The following is a 15,751-nucleotide window of genomic DNA, read 5'->3' as shown; positions in this document are numbered from 1 at the left end:
GTTGGGGAAATAAGAGAAATGGCCACACAAAAGCCGATCCAATTTCCCTTTTTATAAAAGGCTGGGCATCTCCGTGTAAGACGCTGAATAGCAAACGCATCGAGCTGCCACGCTCAACAATAAAGTCGTAAATCATAGGAAAAGACACTCTTTTGCGGCCGCGTGGGCGGCCCCGAGCCCGCGAGTCACTATCACAACAATACAACACATGCCACAACACACAAAGATGGCCGCCGTGCCGAGCTGATAAAAGTCAATTCCATACGTATGTTGCCGTTGTGACTGGACCCGCTTCGAGAGGGTACGACGCAGTCAATTTCTTGTTGAAAGACTGGCATCTTCGCAATCAAAACCGATTTGGCGATTCTAATCGATTTTTTTTTTTTTTTTTTTTGTGGTGACACACTTTTCTTGTTCTCTCGCAGTGAAATGATTTCATGCAAAATGCTATTTTTTGACACGTACAGTCAAGGATTTGGTGGTATCGAAACGATTTCAAGTTTTAAACTGATGTCAACGGGGTACGATATTGACAAACTTATACGAGGACTTTCAGTGACCACTTTGGCATATTTTGTTTTGCTTTTAACTTATGGCAGCGATGCCAGGGCGGACAGGACTATTATTATTGAAAATATCACAAGATCTCTTGGTTATTGGGGCGGAATACACAATACAGCGTGTTGTCCGTCCCAAATGTGGAGAGAGGCTGCATGCACAAGAAGCAGAGGGGAGGAGGAAGAGGAGAAGGGAGGGAGGGAGGGAGGGAGGCAGTGGACTTTTTTTTTTTTTTTTTTTTTTTGAGCCAATAGACATCCAGAACCGCTAATATCGTTCCTCGACTCTCTAAGCCGGTGCCAGAGTTGCGCAAACTGCTCCCGCGTGGACATTGTCTCTCGGACTCAGCTCAGGGATGACCCCGCAGAAGGCCGGCAGCTCCTTTTAGTGGCTCGTGCACCCATGCCCCCACGGTGATCGCATTCCAAGGGAATATTCCACCCGCCCGCAGTCAAGCCGTTGCCCCTTGGGTGAGTTTTCGCCACATCAATCATACTTTTTCAATCAAGCGTGCGTCAGAATCGTGGATGACGACCGCGTACTTTTCTGAAACAAGCATGCAGCTGAAAGTGCCCCGATCTGGTGTGACATCATTCGGACTAAGCAAAGGCGCTCAAACGAGGTTGAGAGGAGCGAAATTGCCGTCGCAAAAGCCGCGCCGCGCTGTTTTGCCGCAAACGTGTCGGCGTGGACAAACGGCGGAGCAAAGTCAGGTGACAAACGCAGGCAGAAAAGCGGCGCTATTGTGATCCGGACTCCCGGCATCACGTCACCTGAGAAGCGTCACCGCGGTCAAACCGGTGGCGGCCTCTGGCGGGGGTTAGTGGGAACACGCGACCCGGCGGGAGCGTTTATTTTGGGGCGTAAACTCCACTTGGTGCACGCATCCATTCGGGACAGAGAAGATCCTGTGCGCGGTTAACGAGGGGGGGGAGGGGGGCGGGGCTGCTTAGCCCAGCTGATACCCCAGGCGGGGTTTTCATTGCTGATTCAGGATCAGAGCAGTCAAGGGTGAGGATCAGGTGACGAGTGAGGTGAGGTGTGTTTCTCCCCTCCGTGGGGGGCCGTTCTTTGCTGGGGGTGTGTGGGGGGGGGGGGGTGACGCTAAGCAATGCTAAGCCTTTGTTAATGAGTATGTATCTGTGTGCGTTTCCTCGTCTGTGTGTGGCGCTTGAGCCTGCCGTGCGGGTGTGTGCATACGTTAATTGGTCAGCCATTTTTTGATGCGCGCAGGGGGCCAGTCGAGCCGAGCGCGGGCGCACAGCGGGTACTTTTTAAAAGCCGCCAAAGCAGCCGGTGGCGCCGCAACCCTTAAATGTCGAAGCCAATCGGAAGCATGACGAAAAGCACTTCCGGAGAAAAATAGCTTTTTTGTCCGACAAAAACGACATAGCTCGACTTTGGCGCCGAATGTTTGGATTCGAACGGACTTGAAGTCGTTTTGGCCATTCACTGAGTTTCTCTTCATCTTGAATCTTGGGCTAAAAGGTCCTAATGCGACACGGTTTATTTTCGCATTTGATCGACTATGTCAGATGCACGTTTTTGTCACGGGGATTTGTCCGCAATAAATGGCTCCATCCTTCACTCTTTGTTTTGTCATATGCGGCCCAGATTCTCCTTGCCGGGCCGTTGCTCAAGCGCCAGAACGGAAATCCGGCCTTAGAGATTGTTTTGTTCTTGCTGGACACTGGCCCGGGAATAAAAAAAAAAAAAAAAAAAGAAGACACTCCACAACAAAAGTCAGACTGAGACTGATCTTGAATCGGAATGGAGAAGCAAACGAGAATCGGCCAATGCATATTTTACAAGAGCGGCGGCGACTCGACGTTATTTGACAGCGCAGAATACCATTGACGGCTTTTGGGGCGGCCTTGCGGCTGGCTGACTCGCGATTTAGGGGATGATGCACTCACATGTTTCCGCCCGTACAGCACAAACTGGAATTAGATCAAACAAATTGCGCTAACAAGAAACACAAACAGGAATGCCAGCTATATGTGTCTATAGGTGCGCGTGTGTCCGCAGCCATCCGCACGCAACGCTGTCCCGACTATGCGCGCGTCCGTCACTCCTCAAGAGCAACATGCGCGCACACTGCCGCATTTGTGCAGCCGCGCGCCGGCCTGTGTAAATCATCGCAAACGGGAATACCTAGTCACTATCGGGCTAGTAGGGCTTATTGCGAAGCGGCTCGGGGTGCGGGGGGGGGGGGGTGTCATCACTCCATGTCCGAGCATTAATATGGATGCTTTTTGCTCCGGCGGTTACACGCCGAAGCTCGCGGGCCGCACAAGGCTGGTATTATGGCCACTTTGCGGGGAAGGCGAGTCAGCCGAGACGTTGAATAAATGCCCGACGCGAATTGGGGGGGGCGCAGAGCCAAGACCCCCGGCCGCGAGCGAGAGCCGCTTCGGCACCAACTTAATTACCTGTACACACAGCGGCTCTATTTGATGATGATTAAAGCCCCCCAACACGCGCGAGCGCTGAAAAACCTTGCCAGACGGCCCAGTCTCCAGCCGTGCAGAGATAAAAAAAGGTGATTATTAGATGAGAATAATTAAAAGGCTTGCTGCTCTAATAGTATAGACGGCGTCTCATTTCATTGATGTCGGCAGAATCAACATGAAATCTTTTCCACCCGGGTGGTCGCCGGTGTCTGCGGACCGACCGTCCCTTTGTGGCCTGGCGCCATCCCAGAGGATGTCTTCCAGAGGGGAAATGGTTTCGTCCAATCTGATGCAACCGGGAGCCAGGAAGGGCGTGGAGTCGCTCTTCTCGGACCGTCGCCTCGCCACGACTGGCTAACGGATGACACGCGGGCCGCGAGAGAAAAAAAAAAATCCAGCCGTGTTTTCAAGTGGATTTTGATGGAAAAAAAAAAAAAACAAAGAAAATAGTAGGTTGAAATCCTACTTTCACTCAGGCCGCCCGATGTTCTTTTTTGCCGTATTTCTCGGCGGCGAGAGGACGCGTCGTCGAGCGCTAGCGGATGACGGCTCGGGGCTTTCCGCGTGCCCTGCCCCGGTGACGCCAACAGTAATTTGACTGTTGTCGGGGTTACAGCGCTCCAAGATCCATTTGTTCCTTCCCCGTCCGTCTCTGCGAAAGCCAGCTTTAAATGACCCTTTGCATTAATGAGCTACTTAAAAGGCTCTGTTGCGTTTACACTGTTGACCTCAAAAAGCAGACGCTAAGCTGCTAGCAAAGGCCTTCATTCTCCCCAAGCAGCCGAGCGTGAAATTCGACATGCGGGGGCTTGTTTGCGTGTGTACATACATGGCTTTTGATACGTAGCGCGCATTTGGGTGGCTTCACAGGGGTACATTTGGAGGGTACGAAGGAGTGGAAAGCTCTCCTGGAATGCCCTTCGGGGCCCTTCCTTTCAGACATCTGGTTGTGGACGGACAGCTTGGAAGTCCAAATATGTCCAAGGGAGCCCCTCAGAGGCCATCCGAGGATACGAGGGAGCGAGCCGAGGGACGGCTTCGGAATTCTCCCGTCGACGTCGGGCGTGCCTGGCCAAAAACGTCATTTCCCGTGAATAATAGCAAACCTTTTGGCCGACTCCCTGCTCGCCCAAATGAGAACTGTGCCAGCCCACGCGGGCACAAAGGAGCAGAGGGCGCGAGGCGGCATACTTGGTCAGCCGCGCCTTTGCCAGCTCTTGTTGCGTTTCAAGTAGCAATTTGCGGCAGAGAGACGTGACCGGTTGTGCAACTACCACAACCTTCGTGACTGTGGCTTGACTGGTGTCCCGTCCCTTCGGAGGCTTTGTGTACACGGCCTCAATCAAATGCAGCTATTAGACGAAATTCAATGAAGGTGGGGAGCGGCTGTCTGGCGTGATGTTGAGAACTGATTCGTTAACCACACCTTACGTATGCCCGGCCGCAGCGCTTGGCTTTGATTGACAGCATTTCGGCTCCCGCGCGCGACGCGCGTTGCGTAATACAATTCTCCGTGTGTGTCGACGACATTTTCCTTGCAGGTTGACTTGCGGTACTTATTTCCTGTCAGCAAGTTTTGTTTTTTTTTTTTGTTCACAGACTCGTTTTTACAAAAACAAACAAAAATCATTTAGGGGCCATTTCCCCCACCGGGAGCATTTCAAAATAAAATTTAAAAAAGCATACAGGAGTTCTGAAACATTTGGGAAAAAAAAAAGGACTCATACCAGATCAAACACTGTCTGTTGCCTTTCTGGAAGTAAAAAAAAAAAAAAAAATCAGCCCATGTGGCCCTACGCTGCAGTACTGTACGGCAGGTTTGTTTGTGACCACACACAAGTAGTGAACGCTCCCGGTGGAGCAAATTTGCCCTCTAAGAAAATTGCACCATGCATTGTGTGGGGTCCGAAGGAAAAAAACAGTCCCAAGTTTTGGGCCCTACTCCAATACAAGTACACGAAACACCCAATAGACGCGGCAGTGACCTCGCCGCAACGCATCGTTTCTCTATTAACTCATTCACTGCCGGACATTTCCCCTAACGTTTTGAAAAAAAAATCGAAATAAATTCCTGGGATTGAATGTCTGAACCGTGACAAGTCAATTCGTCATTGGCAGTGAACGAGTTCAGGACTGCATTGTTGCCTCACGGGTGTGACCGTTTTTTTTCATGTTGGCTTCCTCACTTGCCCTGAACTTTCTCAGCGGCGTGTGCGAAAACACCCTCCTCCCTTTGTGCGAATTTCTCTTTCAGACCCGTCAGGGACTTTTGCCCGGCGCACACGTTCGGAGTCGATCGATGGGCATTTTTCAAAAATTGATCTACAAATGGGCAAAACAACAAAGTTGCGGCAAAAGCCCGGCAGAGCAAAGCGATTCCACGCGCAACTAATTGGTTCAAGTCGAACGCTGGATGGTAACTCAAGCCGGTACTTCGCAACCTCTCCTTCGGGCCGCTTGCCATTGACTTGACAATTTCCTGCATTTTACGGCACTTTTACGGCTGCCCCCGTTCTCCCAAAAGGCGTTGAAGTCGCACCCCGCGGCGCTCGGCAAATCTCAGCCAGCGCGGGCTTTTACGACCAGGAGCCCAAATCAGCCATTAGTTTGCGAGTGTCGAGGAATATTAACGCCAAAGTGGCAAGACCCCGGAGCGAGCCGTTAGCGGGGACTAGCTTTGGGCTAACCGGGAGAAACGGAGAGGGTGCCAATTGAGACGTCTGCTGGATGGACCGCAGCTGCGCACAAGGCCCGGGGGGGGGGGGGTCAAGGCTTATTCAAATGTGAAACAGATACAGCAGATATACTTAGCTTAGATAATCAGCGTCATAAATCGCACAGCGTTCCGATTTAGACATGCCCCCTGGCGATTTATACGTCGAGGCTTGTCAACAGGAGGGGTATGTCTGTGTGCGTGTGTCTAAGTGTTTCTGGATTGGAGCTTTGTTCGCCACGACAATCTAGGCGTCAAAACGATTTGGCTTTCTTGCATTGCGCTTGAGGTTGCAAAATGTTGAATATGGTTAATAATGACTTTCAGAAACCAGGACGTGCGCTCGTATTTGCGGGGCCTTTGCCTTTCGCGGATTTGCTTTTTATGACGCTGCAACAAGTTGAGACACCCTCGTGATTTCTGTTCAGAGCAAGCAGGGGGCCACCGCCTGCGATATTCGCATCCTAAGGGCTCGTTAAACCGCTGTCGTCCCTCCTGGGGATGAAGCGCAGTGGCGGTTGTTGAGCGCGGGCGAGAATGACTATTACTGATGAAAACGGCGCACTTTGCTTTGGAAAGCTTCAAGTTATGTCACTTAATGAAAACAAAATAATATAAATCAATAATAATAAATTCAACGAATAAAAACTCAACTAAAACTAAATTCAGCTTCACCCCAATTGTCACCCTTCTATTATTGGAGCTCTGCACGGGGCACACATGGAAATACTTCACATGTCAACATGTGGGAGGAATAAGACGCTGCTTGGAGAAATAATCATTGGAAATTTCATCCCAAGACAACTGCGATTGGAGTATATGATGAGAACATTTCCATTGATATAATGAGAGCTATTAAGTCACTATATGAGAGAAATTGTGTCTTCTCATTGAAGTTGCTTCCAGGCTCAGTTTGGAGACGCATTGCCAGGAAAGAAAGCCGCATTGCCAAAGCGCGACTTAGCAGAGGCAGCCGGTCCTCATTGGCGGCGGCTCGTTCGCCATGTGACAAACAGCCCCGACGTCCCCTCTGTTAAGTCACTTAGTCCGGTTGTCAGGGGGACACGGGGACGCCTTTGTCCCGCCGGACAATTGAGTCAACTCATTTTTCAACCGGGGAGCCTTTTAAACGATTGCGGCTTTTCAGGCCTTCACAATGACAGATGGTTGCGACCTTGTCCAAATGAAATGTCTGCTATTTGTTTGAATTCGAAATCCACTCGACTGTTTTTCCTCAACTTGCTTGTGGAACCCCGGCGCCCTCAAAAAAAAAAAAAAATCACAGTGTTGGACTTGTTCAAATCAGGGATGGGCACCTGGCGGCCCACGGGCTTGTTTTGTTTTTTTCTATTTTTTTTTTTTTAATCCATGTCATCTAGCACTCAGGAAACCTTTGCAGTCAAGTTGTTGGAGGGGGGAGGGGGGGGGGGGGGTCGGGGTGTCACTCGAGCGGAGGAAAGGGAGTGCGCGTGCGATTGAAGTGGCAGTGGCAGGCTATTTGCTGGTGAGGGGAGGAATGAGGGAGGGGCCGGCGAGTCAGACCTGCCTACGCACACGCATGCACTCACGACACACTCGGGATCTTGAGACACTCCAGAATAGAGACATCACCTCTCTCGGAACCTCCTCCCAAGGATTTGGGGATCCCTAAATGAGGTGCTCCGCAGCTGCAAAGGGGCTCCCTCCTAACTTTCGGAGACATTTGAAGGAGGGAGGCGGCGGGCGGGAGGGGGGGCATTTCCTGACCCACTTGGATCTGGAAGCGATTAGAGCAAAGACGCATGTGCCCGGGCGCTGCGGCGATGTAAGAGCGAGCGAGCGAGCGAGCGCCGCGCGGCTGAGAGGAAGCGAGCCAACGGTGGCATCGGCTGGGAAGCGGGATGCTTTTCCTGGAGGTAAGCACGCGACGCGACGAGCTGACGTCATTGGTATCGTCGGGAGCGCGCGAGTGGCCTTCGCGGGCCGGCTGCGCCCCGTGACACCCATTTGGCCCGCAAATAAAACACTTGGGCAGTGAAGGCGAGACCCCTCTAAAAGTGTCAGTCAAGCGGGGGAGGCGCGCGCAGTTAACCGTTAGCCGACTACATCTGGCCCGTGTTTACACAAGCCCCGATGTTGTGACTCCGAAAATGTCCTTTTTTTTTTTTGTGCGTGTGTGTGCTCCAACTCGGCCAACCTTCCCCCGTCACGTCCCCTGCCGCTGCCCGCCTTCAGGAAGAGGACCGGGTGGCGATTTGTGTTTGTGTCCCCCCCCCCCCACAAAGACAAGCATTGTGTTATTGCCAAGGGGTAATGCGAGTTGACCGTGTAGGTCGGACGAGGAATCCGCAACGTCTCCAGGATGCCGGAGGTTAGAAAGTGGTGTGGAAATTGCTTCGCACTTAAAATACGTTTTGACCGACCGGAAGATGCAATCGCCAACTTAGAAATGGTCAACGGGCTCAATCAAAGTATTTCTCCATCCATCAACAAAAGTCAAATGTCTCCCTTGATGACACAAACATCTGAAAGGGGCCCACGGCCGACATCAAAGAGTCAATGATGGAGTGCCACAAAATGAAGACTTCACTCATCTAATTGCGCTGCTGACGGCAGCTAACAAGGTTACGTGAGATAGCAGTGCGGAGTGGCCGGAAAAAGAATTCTCAGAGTGATAACATTATCTCTCCGGCCATAAAAGCCGATAGATTAGGCGCGGAAGAACAAAGCCGCATTCAAATCCGCCTTTGTCTCCAAGCGGCAGCTTTGGTTTGGTCTTCAACGGCATTTTGAACGTGCAAATGAATCCGTTTTGAGGCCCTGGGCTTTCTTTGACGGAACTGTATGCTAATCGGGAAAATGCTAATAGCGGTCCATCCTTGTTTGCGTGAAAGGGCCGCAGCCAATCGCAATGGGTGGCGGCAGCAGCGCCTGTTCCTTGTTCTGCCTGAAGCGCATCGCAAATCCAACCGCTCCGTTCACAGGATCTTATCTTGGAGCCACGACAGGCCCGACAGTCAAACTCACCCAGCACACGATTGTTTTGCCAGTAGAGGCCGCATAGATCCGAATGACCCAGATAGTGCCGCCCTCATGCATGGAAAAGATCGCACCCGCATGAGCATCGTCATCATCATCTGCTCGATCGTCTGTTTGCCCTCAAACAAGTGTCGTTCTGCGCGTCAAAGAAACCGAACAAACGGAGTCACTTTTTCAACAGTCCCGCCGGGACGAAAGCGTTGCCACGGGAGACCGTGAGCAAGTCCCAATGTGCCGGAAAGGCTCTTTGGAACGGCCGACCCGGTTCGAGCGTTTCCCGGATTTATTTTTCCTGCACATTTAGAGCAGTGCTTGTCATCCAGGCCACGGTGGGCTTACGTATGTTCTTACACAACCTGGAACGCGACAGATGTTTACTGGCCGGCAACATCTGTTGCCCGAGCGCGGCCAGTGCAGATTTAAACAAGTGTGCAAAGCCTGCTCGTGCATCAAAGTGTCTTCAGTTTCAGACATTGAGGGCAGAAGCACGGGAATGCGAGCCTTTTAGTCCTAATGGAAAAGCTTGGTTGGATTTTTCCATGACACATCATCTGGAGAGTCTCTTAAAGTGCTATGTTTTGATTTCTCATCAAGCATGAAAGGACTCACGACACGAATGGGGTGACGACCAAAAAAAGATGACTGTTGTTTTTTTTCTGGGGGGGGGGGCGGGTGCTTTTTCTACCCACAGCGGCAGCGCACGATGAACCCGGAGCGCAGCGAACGAGGGGAGCGCCCTTCGCATCGAGGCCCCGAGATGGAGCCTCTTCCCGGGGGGAAGAAGGGCAAGGTGTCCATGAGCTTCCAGAGGAGCTCCACCTCGGATGACGACTCCGGTTGCGCGCTGGAGGAGTACGCATGGGTGCCACCGGGACTTAGACCTGAGCAGGTAGCGCCTCAAAGTTTACGAGCGGATTGCATATACGGCTAGAGCGCGCGTTGTTTTTAAACAAACATTTGATACTTTTAGAGGGAAATGGTTTAAGCAAACATTACTCTCTCACGTCAACATCGTTTTCACAGTTGGTTGCCTGTGACAGGATTGACATGTTGGCTCAATGAATCAGGAAAAAAAGGGGGGGGCGCACAGGCACAGTGGTAGCCATTCTCTATTGATTCCACATTTGCCCGTTGTGCCCTCATTGATCCCAAACTACGCCGAATGATGTCTGATCAATACTATGAAGTTGATGAGTTGGTCTTCACCTGCAGGTGCAGATGTATTTCTCCTGTCTGCCGGAGGACAAGGTGCCGTACGTTAACAGCTCCGGTGAGAAACACCGGATCAGACAGCTCCTCTACCAGCTGCCGCCTCACGACAATGAGGTACCGGGAGCAATCTGTTTTGTTTTTTTATTCTTACGGTGTGCGTCTACCGATTCAATCTCAATGAAAGAAAAGGTCTGAGGGAAAGACTTAGGTAGTAGCAAAGAAATACCGTCATAGTTTTCAGCCACAATTCCAAATACTGTATCGAGAGTAAACCGGGAGTTGCGACCCGAGCCAGGAATTTGTTTGACCTCAATTCAAACCCAAATCTGATCATGGGAGACAGAGAAAGTTGTGGATCCGGTTGGCAATAAAAACCCCAACGGCTGATTAACGCCAACAGAACAATGGTCACATTCCCTCGTCCGCAGAACAGCTTTATGGCGCGGCCCTCCCTTGACATCTGCGCTGATAAGAGCTCACACGAGGAGCTTTATCAACCCACACGAGGGCTGACTGAGGTGGTCTCCGTGTAAACACGCAGCGGATACACAATAAGTCTAGTCAACGTACACAACGTTTGATCGGGAGCCTTTAGAATGTCGGCCGGTGACGGAGGAGGAAGGATTCCTTGCGTTACTGTGGTTAGGGAGGGAGAAAGTGCGCCCGATCGCCTGCGAGGACAGGTCGCGCTCTTTTATCTGGGAACCGGCAAAGAGTTGGGCGGATGGATTGAAACCAAAGCACCTTTGCAGACAGTGATGCGCCGCCTTTCTGTGCCGGCTCCACTGAAAGGATTTGTCTCCGCCAGGTTCGATATTGCCAGTCCCTAACAGAGGAGGAGAACAGGGAGCTTCACGTGTTCAGCGCCCAGCGGAAGAGAGAGGCGCTCGGGAGGGGGACGCCCAAGATCCTGCCCCGAGCTCTGCAACACACTCGATGCGAAAATGTAGGTAGCCCGCGAGCGTGCGCACACACACCAAGAGGTCATTTAGCGCTCGTGGAACTAACAGGCAGTTTCGACATCCACGAAAACCAACCGGTGGCCATTTATATCTTAAGCTGCTCCGATTGGCTGACGTAATGGTTTGGAATTCACTGATAAAGGCGGCCCTCGTTATTTGGAGGGAGCCGGGGGATCTCGTGCTCCGGCTGAGCGCTGAAGTCAGCTCCCCAAGAGGACGTCGAGCAATTTCCCGCCAAATAAAATGGACATCAAAAAGTGCGAGTGCAGGTGTACTGAAATTCAATTTCTCCCAAATCAGTCACGGTATGCGGCTTATGATGACATCTAATTTGCACGTTTTCGTCAAACTAGGATGTCATACAGTTTCGTGCGGGCAAGGCTGAACAATACATTCCGGCAAAACGTTTGGTGGGAAAAACTTCCAAGTACTTATTGTGAAATCCTGCCAACAAACAAACAAGCAAATCTATGACAAGAGAAAACCACTTCCTGGTTTAACTCCAGCCTGGAGCGAGTTTCCTTTGGAAATGAGTTGCTAACGCACCCCCCCCCCCCCCTTGACCGTGAGATCCCAAGCAACACAACAATCCCAAAAAGCATTTGTTGTCGGAATGTGGCGACGGTTTTCATACCACTCGAGGCGTCTTTAATCAAAAACTTCCTTTCAACGTTCGCTGGAACTGAACAAATTAAAGCCTTCACCGGCGAGGAAACCACATCCTCTGCTTGGCTATGCTAGCTATGTTACTTTGGGTTGAGAGCTTGTCAGCACCCAAACATAGATGCTAACAAACACATCATATGTTCAGAGCTAGCAACACATGCTGACACACACACACACACTAATCCATCGTGGAAATGCCATCGTGTCACGTATTCATTGGGTCATAACTCACGTTCCCATTTATGCAAAGCCACACGGTTGTGTAGATGGAGGACCGCGAATGCACACAGACAATTTATGAGGCTCCGGTTTCCGTCATTCTCAGGGACGTAGATAAGCCGCAGCCCCCGTGTCCGTCCACTCTCGTAATAATAGCAAACAGCTGGCCATGCTATCCCATCGCCGTCTGTTGGCGTCCCCTCGCTCTCATGGGTTAAATAAAGACTTGCGATTGGGCGCCGGGACACGCTGCGACGATCTCGCCGGAGTCGTACGAGCTTCGGTGACCCCGGGCCGAGGACGGCGGGCTCGCTGGTCCAACCGTCTTATGAAACGTATGACTTCGATCGTGAAGCGAGACAAATTGAAAGACAAAGCCTACTTAAATCAGTGAATGTCAGCTGCAGGAACAGCTAATCCCGAAGTAAAAAGGAACGGGCAGCTCTTCTCAAAGAGGTGAAACACAATCCGCGGTTTTGTTTGAAAAGATTAAAATGCTCTGCATCCATGTCTCAGCAGTTTTAGCAGCAGTTCTGGTTTCGCCGGTGTTTAAGCAAAGTCTTAACGGGGATGAACGCGTCTATTTGAGAAAACATGTATGACACTACAATTTAAAGATACTTATCACTAGATTGTCATCGCAGCCGCTGCATTAACGAGATGCCTAGAATATGACTTTGCATGCGTTTGGCAGTGTGGGGGTGGCATCAACGGAGGGGAGATGGCAATCTTTGCCTCGAGGGCTGGACCGAACCCCTGCTGGCACCCGGCCTGCTTTGTGTGCGCGACATGTCAAGAGCTACTTGTAGATCTGATCTACTTCTACCAAAACGGCAAGCTCCTCTGCGGGAGACACCATGCGGAAATGATCAAACCAAGATGCTCCTCTTGCGACGAGGTGAGTGGCGGCAACGGTGCGGAGTACTCTAATGGCGCTTCGCCAACCGTGCTTGCCTTTCTCCTCAAGATTATTTTGGCAGATGAGTGCACAGAGGCGGAGGGCCGTCATTGGCACATGAAGCACTTTGCCTGCTTTGAGTGCGGGACCGTGCTAGGGGGGCAACGCTACATCATGAAAGACGGCCGGCCCTACTGCTGCGGATGTTTCGAGTCGCTGTATGCAGAGTACTGCGAGGCCTGCGGTGAAAACATTGGTAAGTCAAACACTGGGATTCGACGGCTTGGGAGTACCCGACGCCACGTTCCTGTCCTTATTCACAAACGGGTTTCCCACCCGACTGCCCTATAGGAGTAGACCACGCTCAAATGACCTACGAAGGAGGACATTGGCACGCCACGGACGAGTGCTTCTGCTGCGCTCGGTGCAAGGCGTCCTTGCTGGGCTGTCCCTTCCTGCCGAAACAAGGGCGCATCTACTGTTCAAAGGCCTGCAGCCAAGGAGAGGATATCCACGCCTCGGATTCTTCCGACTCTGCCTTCCAGTCTGCTCGTTCACGCGAATCCCGGCGCAGTGTGCGCATGGGGAAGAGCAGCAGGCCCGCGGAACAGTGGAGACAGTCTCAAGTCTTAAACCCCTCCGCCGTTGTCCCTGCGAGCGAGTGCAAGTTGGTTGAGGGCGAAGTGGATGGGGACATTAACGTACTTGGGCAGAAGCTCTCCCATCTCGGCGTGGATGAGGACAGGTTCTGGGGAGATCGTGAGGAGCAGGATGCTGGGGGCGACGAGGACCCGGAGGAATGGGCCCAACATGAGGACTACATGACTCAACTCTTGCTCAAGTTTGGAGACCGAGGAATGCTGCACCAGATTCAGCAGCCGAGCCTGAAATCCCCCACTCATGACAGAAACCATTTGATGAGCGTTTCCGACCCTTGGTTGAAGCCAGAAACCCTTGGAGTCACTGCCTCTTCACCTACCCCTACCAGTCCCACCCAGAGCCAAACTTCCAATCAATCCAGAGCAAACAGTCTTAGCCCTGGACTCATGAGCAAGAAGCATCTTCCTGAAATGTACTGGGCCCAGTCTCAGGATGGGCTGGGAGACTCCGCCTACGGAAGTCACCCAGGGCCTGCCAGTGCCAGAAAGATCCAAGACTTGGAGTTGGACCAAGATCAGGAACAGTCTAGCGCAGGCAAACATTCCCTGTGGCAAGAGAACAGGCAGTGGTACCAAGATACACTGGAATGTATAGCGGATGAGCTGAGGAAGGCCGGGCAGGGTGCGGGAGACTCCATGGACTCACTGGCATTGTCACACATCACCGGTAAGGAGGATGATGGCGTTTGCTTTGATGGTTACTCGTTCCTCCTAAAAATGCGTAAAACATACACACGTTCTGCTTCCTTAGGTGCAACGGTTGATGGAGACGGCAGGGACAGGCCTACGGTCTACTCCCGTCATACAATGCAGGGGCCTTTGGTGGGAGATGGCTGTGAGGAAATGAGCAACATGGGGACCTATAATTCATCTCATCTTCACCACAGTAACAACTCCCTCAACCTTAACTTGGAGAAGGCGGGACAGGAGACGGCACAAGAGGGAGACCGAGCGACGAGGGGAGGTCTTCTGTCCTTGTACGCCCGTTCAGAACCACCACCTTCTGACTTTGTCCACGCGCCAGCTCTGAGGAGGACTAAGTCACAGTCCAGACCTCCTCAGATGGTCAAGTTCACAGACGACACTGTGGATAATGGATACAATGACGGATTTGAGGTCAACATTCGAAAGCATCCCATGAGTGAGAGGCCACAGCGGAGGGCTTATGCCCACGACGAGGCCGGACGCGAAAGAAGCCGTCCCTCGAGTCACCATGGGCGCAACAGACAGAATCCCCACCACGGCAGGCACCGCAGGAGCCGCAAAACTCATTCGGACATTGCCCTTAACATGGTGCCTTTGGAAAAGGCGCAGAGACCATACCGGCAACACCGACACAATCTAGCCATCCCTCGACAAAGCTCTCCAAGTCAACCACTGGCATACGCTCAAACCCGGCCCGACTATATGCGTCAGGGGCCGTCCCAAGGGGACCATCGGGTTGAGCATTTTATGGGTCTCTATAAGGACGAGGATGAGTGGTGTTCCACTTGCTCTTCGTCGTCATCGGACTCTGAGGAGGAGGGATACTTCCTGGGCCAGCCGATCCCCCAGCCTCGACCCGCCGGGCGCTACTATGCTGAGGACTACCCCAGGGTCATTGCCCTCTCGTCCCAAAGTCATGGCTCAAAGACTGGTCGCAGAAAGAGCCACCGCTCCAAAAACTGTATCATCTCCTAAAACTCAGTCTGCATTCACACTATGACCTGCGTTAGGCAAGAACGGGGTTTTTTTTTTTTTTTTTTTTTAAACCGCAAATGTTTTGTACAGGGGTGGCTTTTGCTGCTTAACTCATTCACCCGAATGCCGTTTTTCAACTAGGGACATATTCTTGAATAAAAAAAATGTGTTTGGGTTGATTTTCCCCCTTAAGCGTGGGCTGCAGAGTAGCCTAATGCAGTCCAAGCGAAAACATCTAATGGTTAGGTGGTTGTTGTTTTTAAATTGATCTGAGCTTTGCCGCAACGTGTACAGTCAATAGGTCAATTCTACACACAGGTGGATGATAAAAGAATAAGAAACCAAACAGATTATTCAACGCACACATTGCAAAAATGTACTGTAAATATCACGATTTTAATGTTGGTATCTTTATATTGGTGGTTTAAATGAATGATTTTGAAGTGTATTTACGGTGAAAAATGCCAGCCCATCACATTTTAAGAGGAACCGAGAAGGTGTCGTTTCATAAATTGTGTTCCCCAGTTAAGTGCCATAAAACAATGTCTATTATAACATTCACCACAATATGTAATGTCTATATTGAGCCCAAATATTCACTACACCTGTTGTGTCATAACCAGTTATAATGTAAAGATGCTTGTAATAAAAATATTTTTGCAGAGCTGCGGGAAAAAAAATTTGGGCCATAGTTTCTTCTTGCTTGGGTGAAT

The 15,751-nt window shown here is 51.3% G+C and overlaps 2 protein-coding genes across 3 annotated transcripts in view; one reads left to right on the top strand and one right to left on the bottom strand.

Moving 5' to 3' along the window:
* The window catches only part of pphln1 (periphilin 1), a 51,615-nt gene that overhangs the window by 9,462 nt on the left and 26,402 nt on the right, over positions 1-15,751 (bottom strand). The gene's annotated exons all lie outside the window — the stretch shown is intronic.
* LOC147126331 (prickle-like protein 1) lies at positions 850-15,718 on the top strand. Of its 2 annotated transcripts, none has more exons than XM_086022039.1 (8): positions 850-1,028; positions 9,434-9,631; positions 9,955-10,068; positions 10,763-10,900; positions 12,496-12,699; positions 12,769-12,955; positions 13,051-14,025; positions 14,110-15,718. In XM_086022039.1, the coding sequence occupies exons 2-8, from the start codon at positions 9,446-9,448 to the stop codon at positions 15,036-15,038; spliced, it is 2,733 nt and encodes a 910-aa protein (XP_085878165.1). In that variant the 5' UTR covers positions 850-1,028; positions 9,434-9,445; the 3' UTR covers positions 15,039-15,718. The 2 variants fall into 2 exon arrangements, with proteins under 2 accessions (XP_085878165.1, XP_085878164.1); XM_086022038.1 differs by lacking the exon at positions 850-1,028 and adding an exon at positions 7,165-7,619.

Source organism: Filicampus tigris, chromosome 22 (assembly GCF_054856515.1).
Source record: "Filicampus tigris isolate MCC_2025a chromosome 22, RoL_Ftig_1.0, whole genome shotgun sequence".
NCBI classification, from domain to species: Eukaryota; Metazoa; Chordata; class Actinopteri; order Syngnathiformes; family Syngnathidae; genus Filicampus; species Filicampus tigris.
The sequence above is the reverse complement of the archived record's forward strand: the minus strand, read 5'-3'. Positions and strand labels throughout refer to the sequence as shown.

Excerpts from the sequence above, each read along its gene's own strand:
- LOC147126331 (XM_086022038.1), top strand. Across the intron at positions 9,632-9,954 it reads CGGGACTTAGACCTGAGCAG|GTGCAGATGTATTTCTCCTG; the intron begins GTAGCGCCTCAA and ends CTTCACCTGCAG. Across the intron at positions 12,956-13,050 it reads GGCCTGCGGTGAAAACATTG|GAGTAGACCACGCTCAAATG; the intron begins GTAAGTCAAACA and ends ACTGCCCTATAG.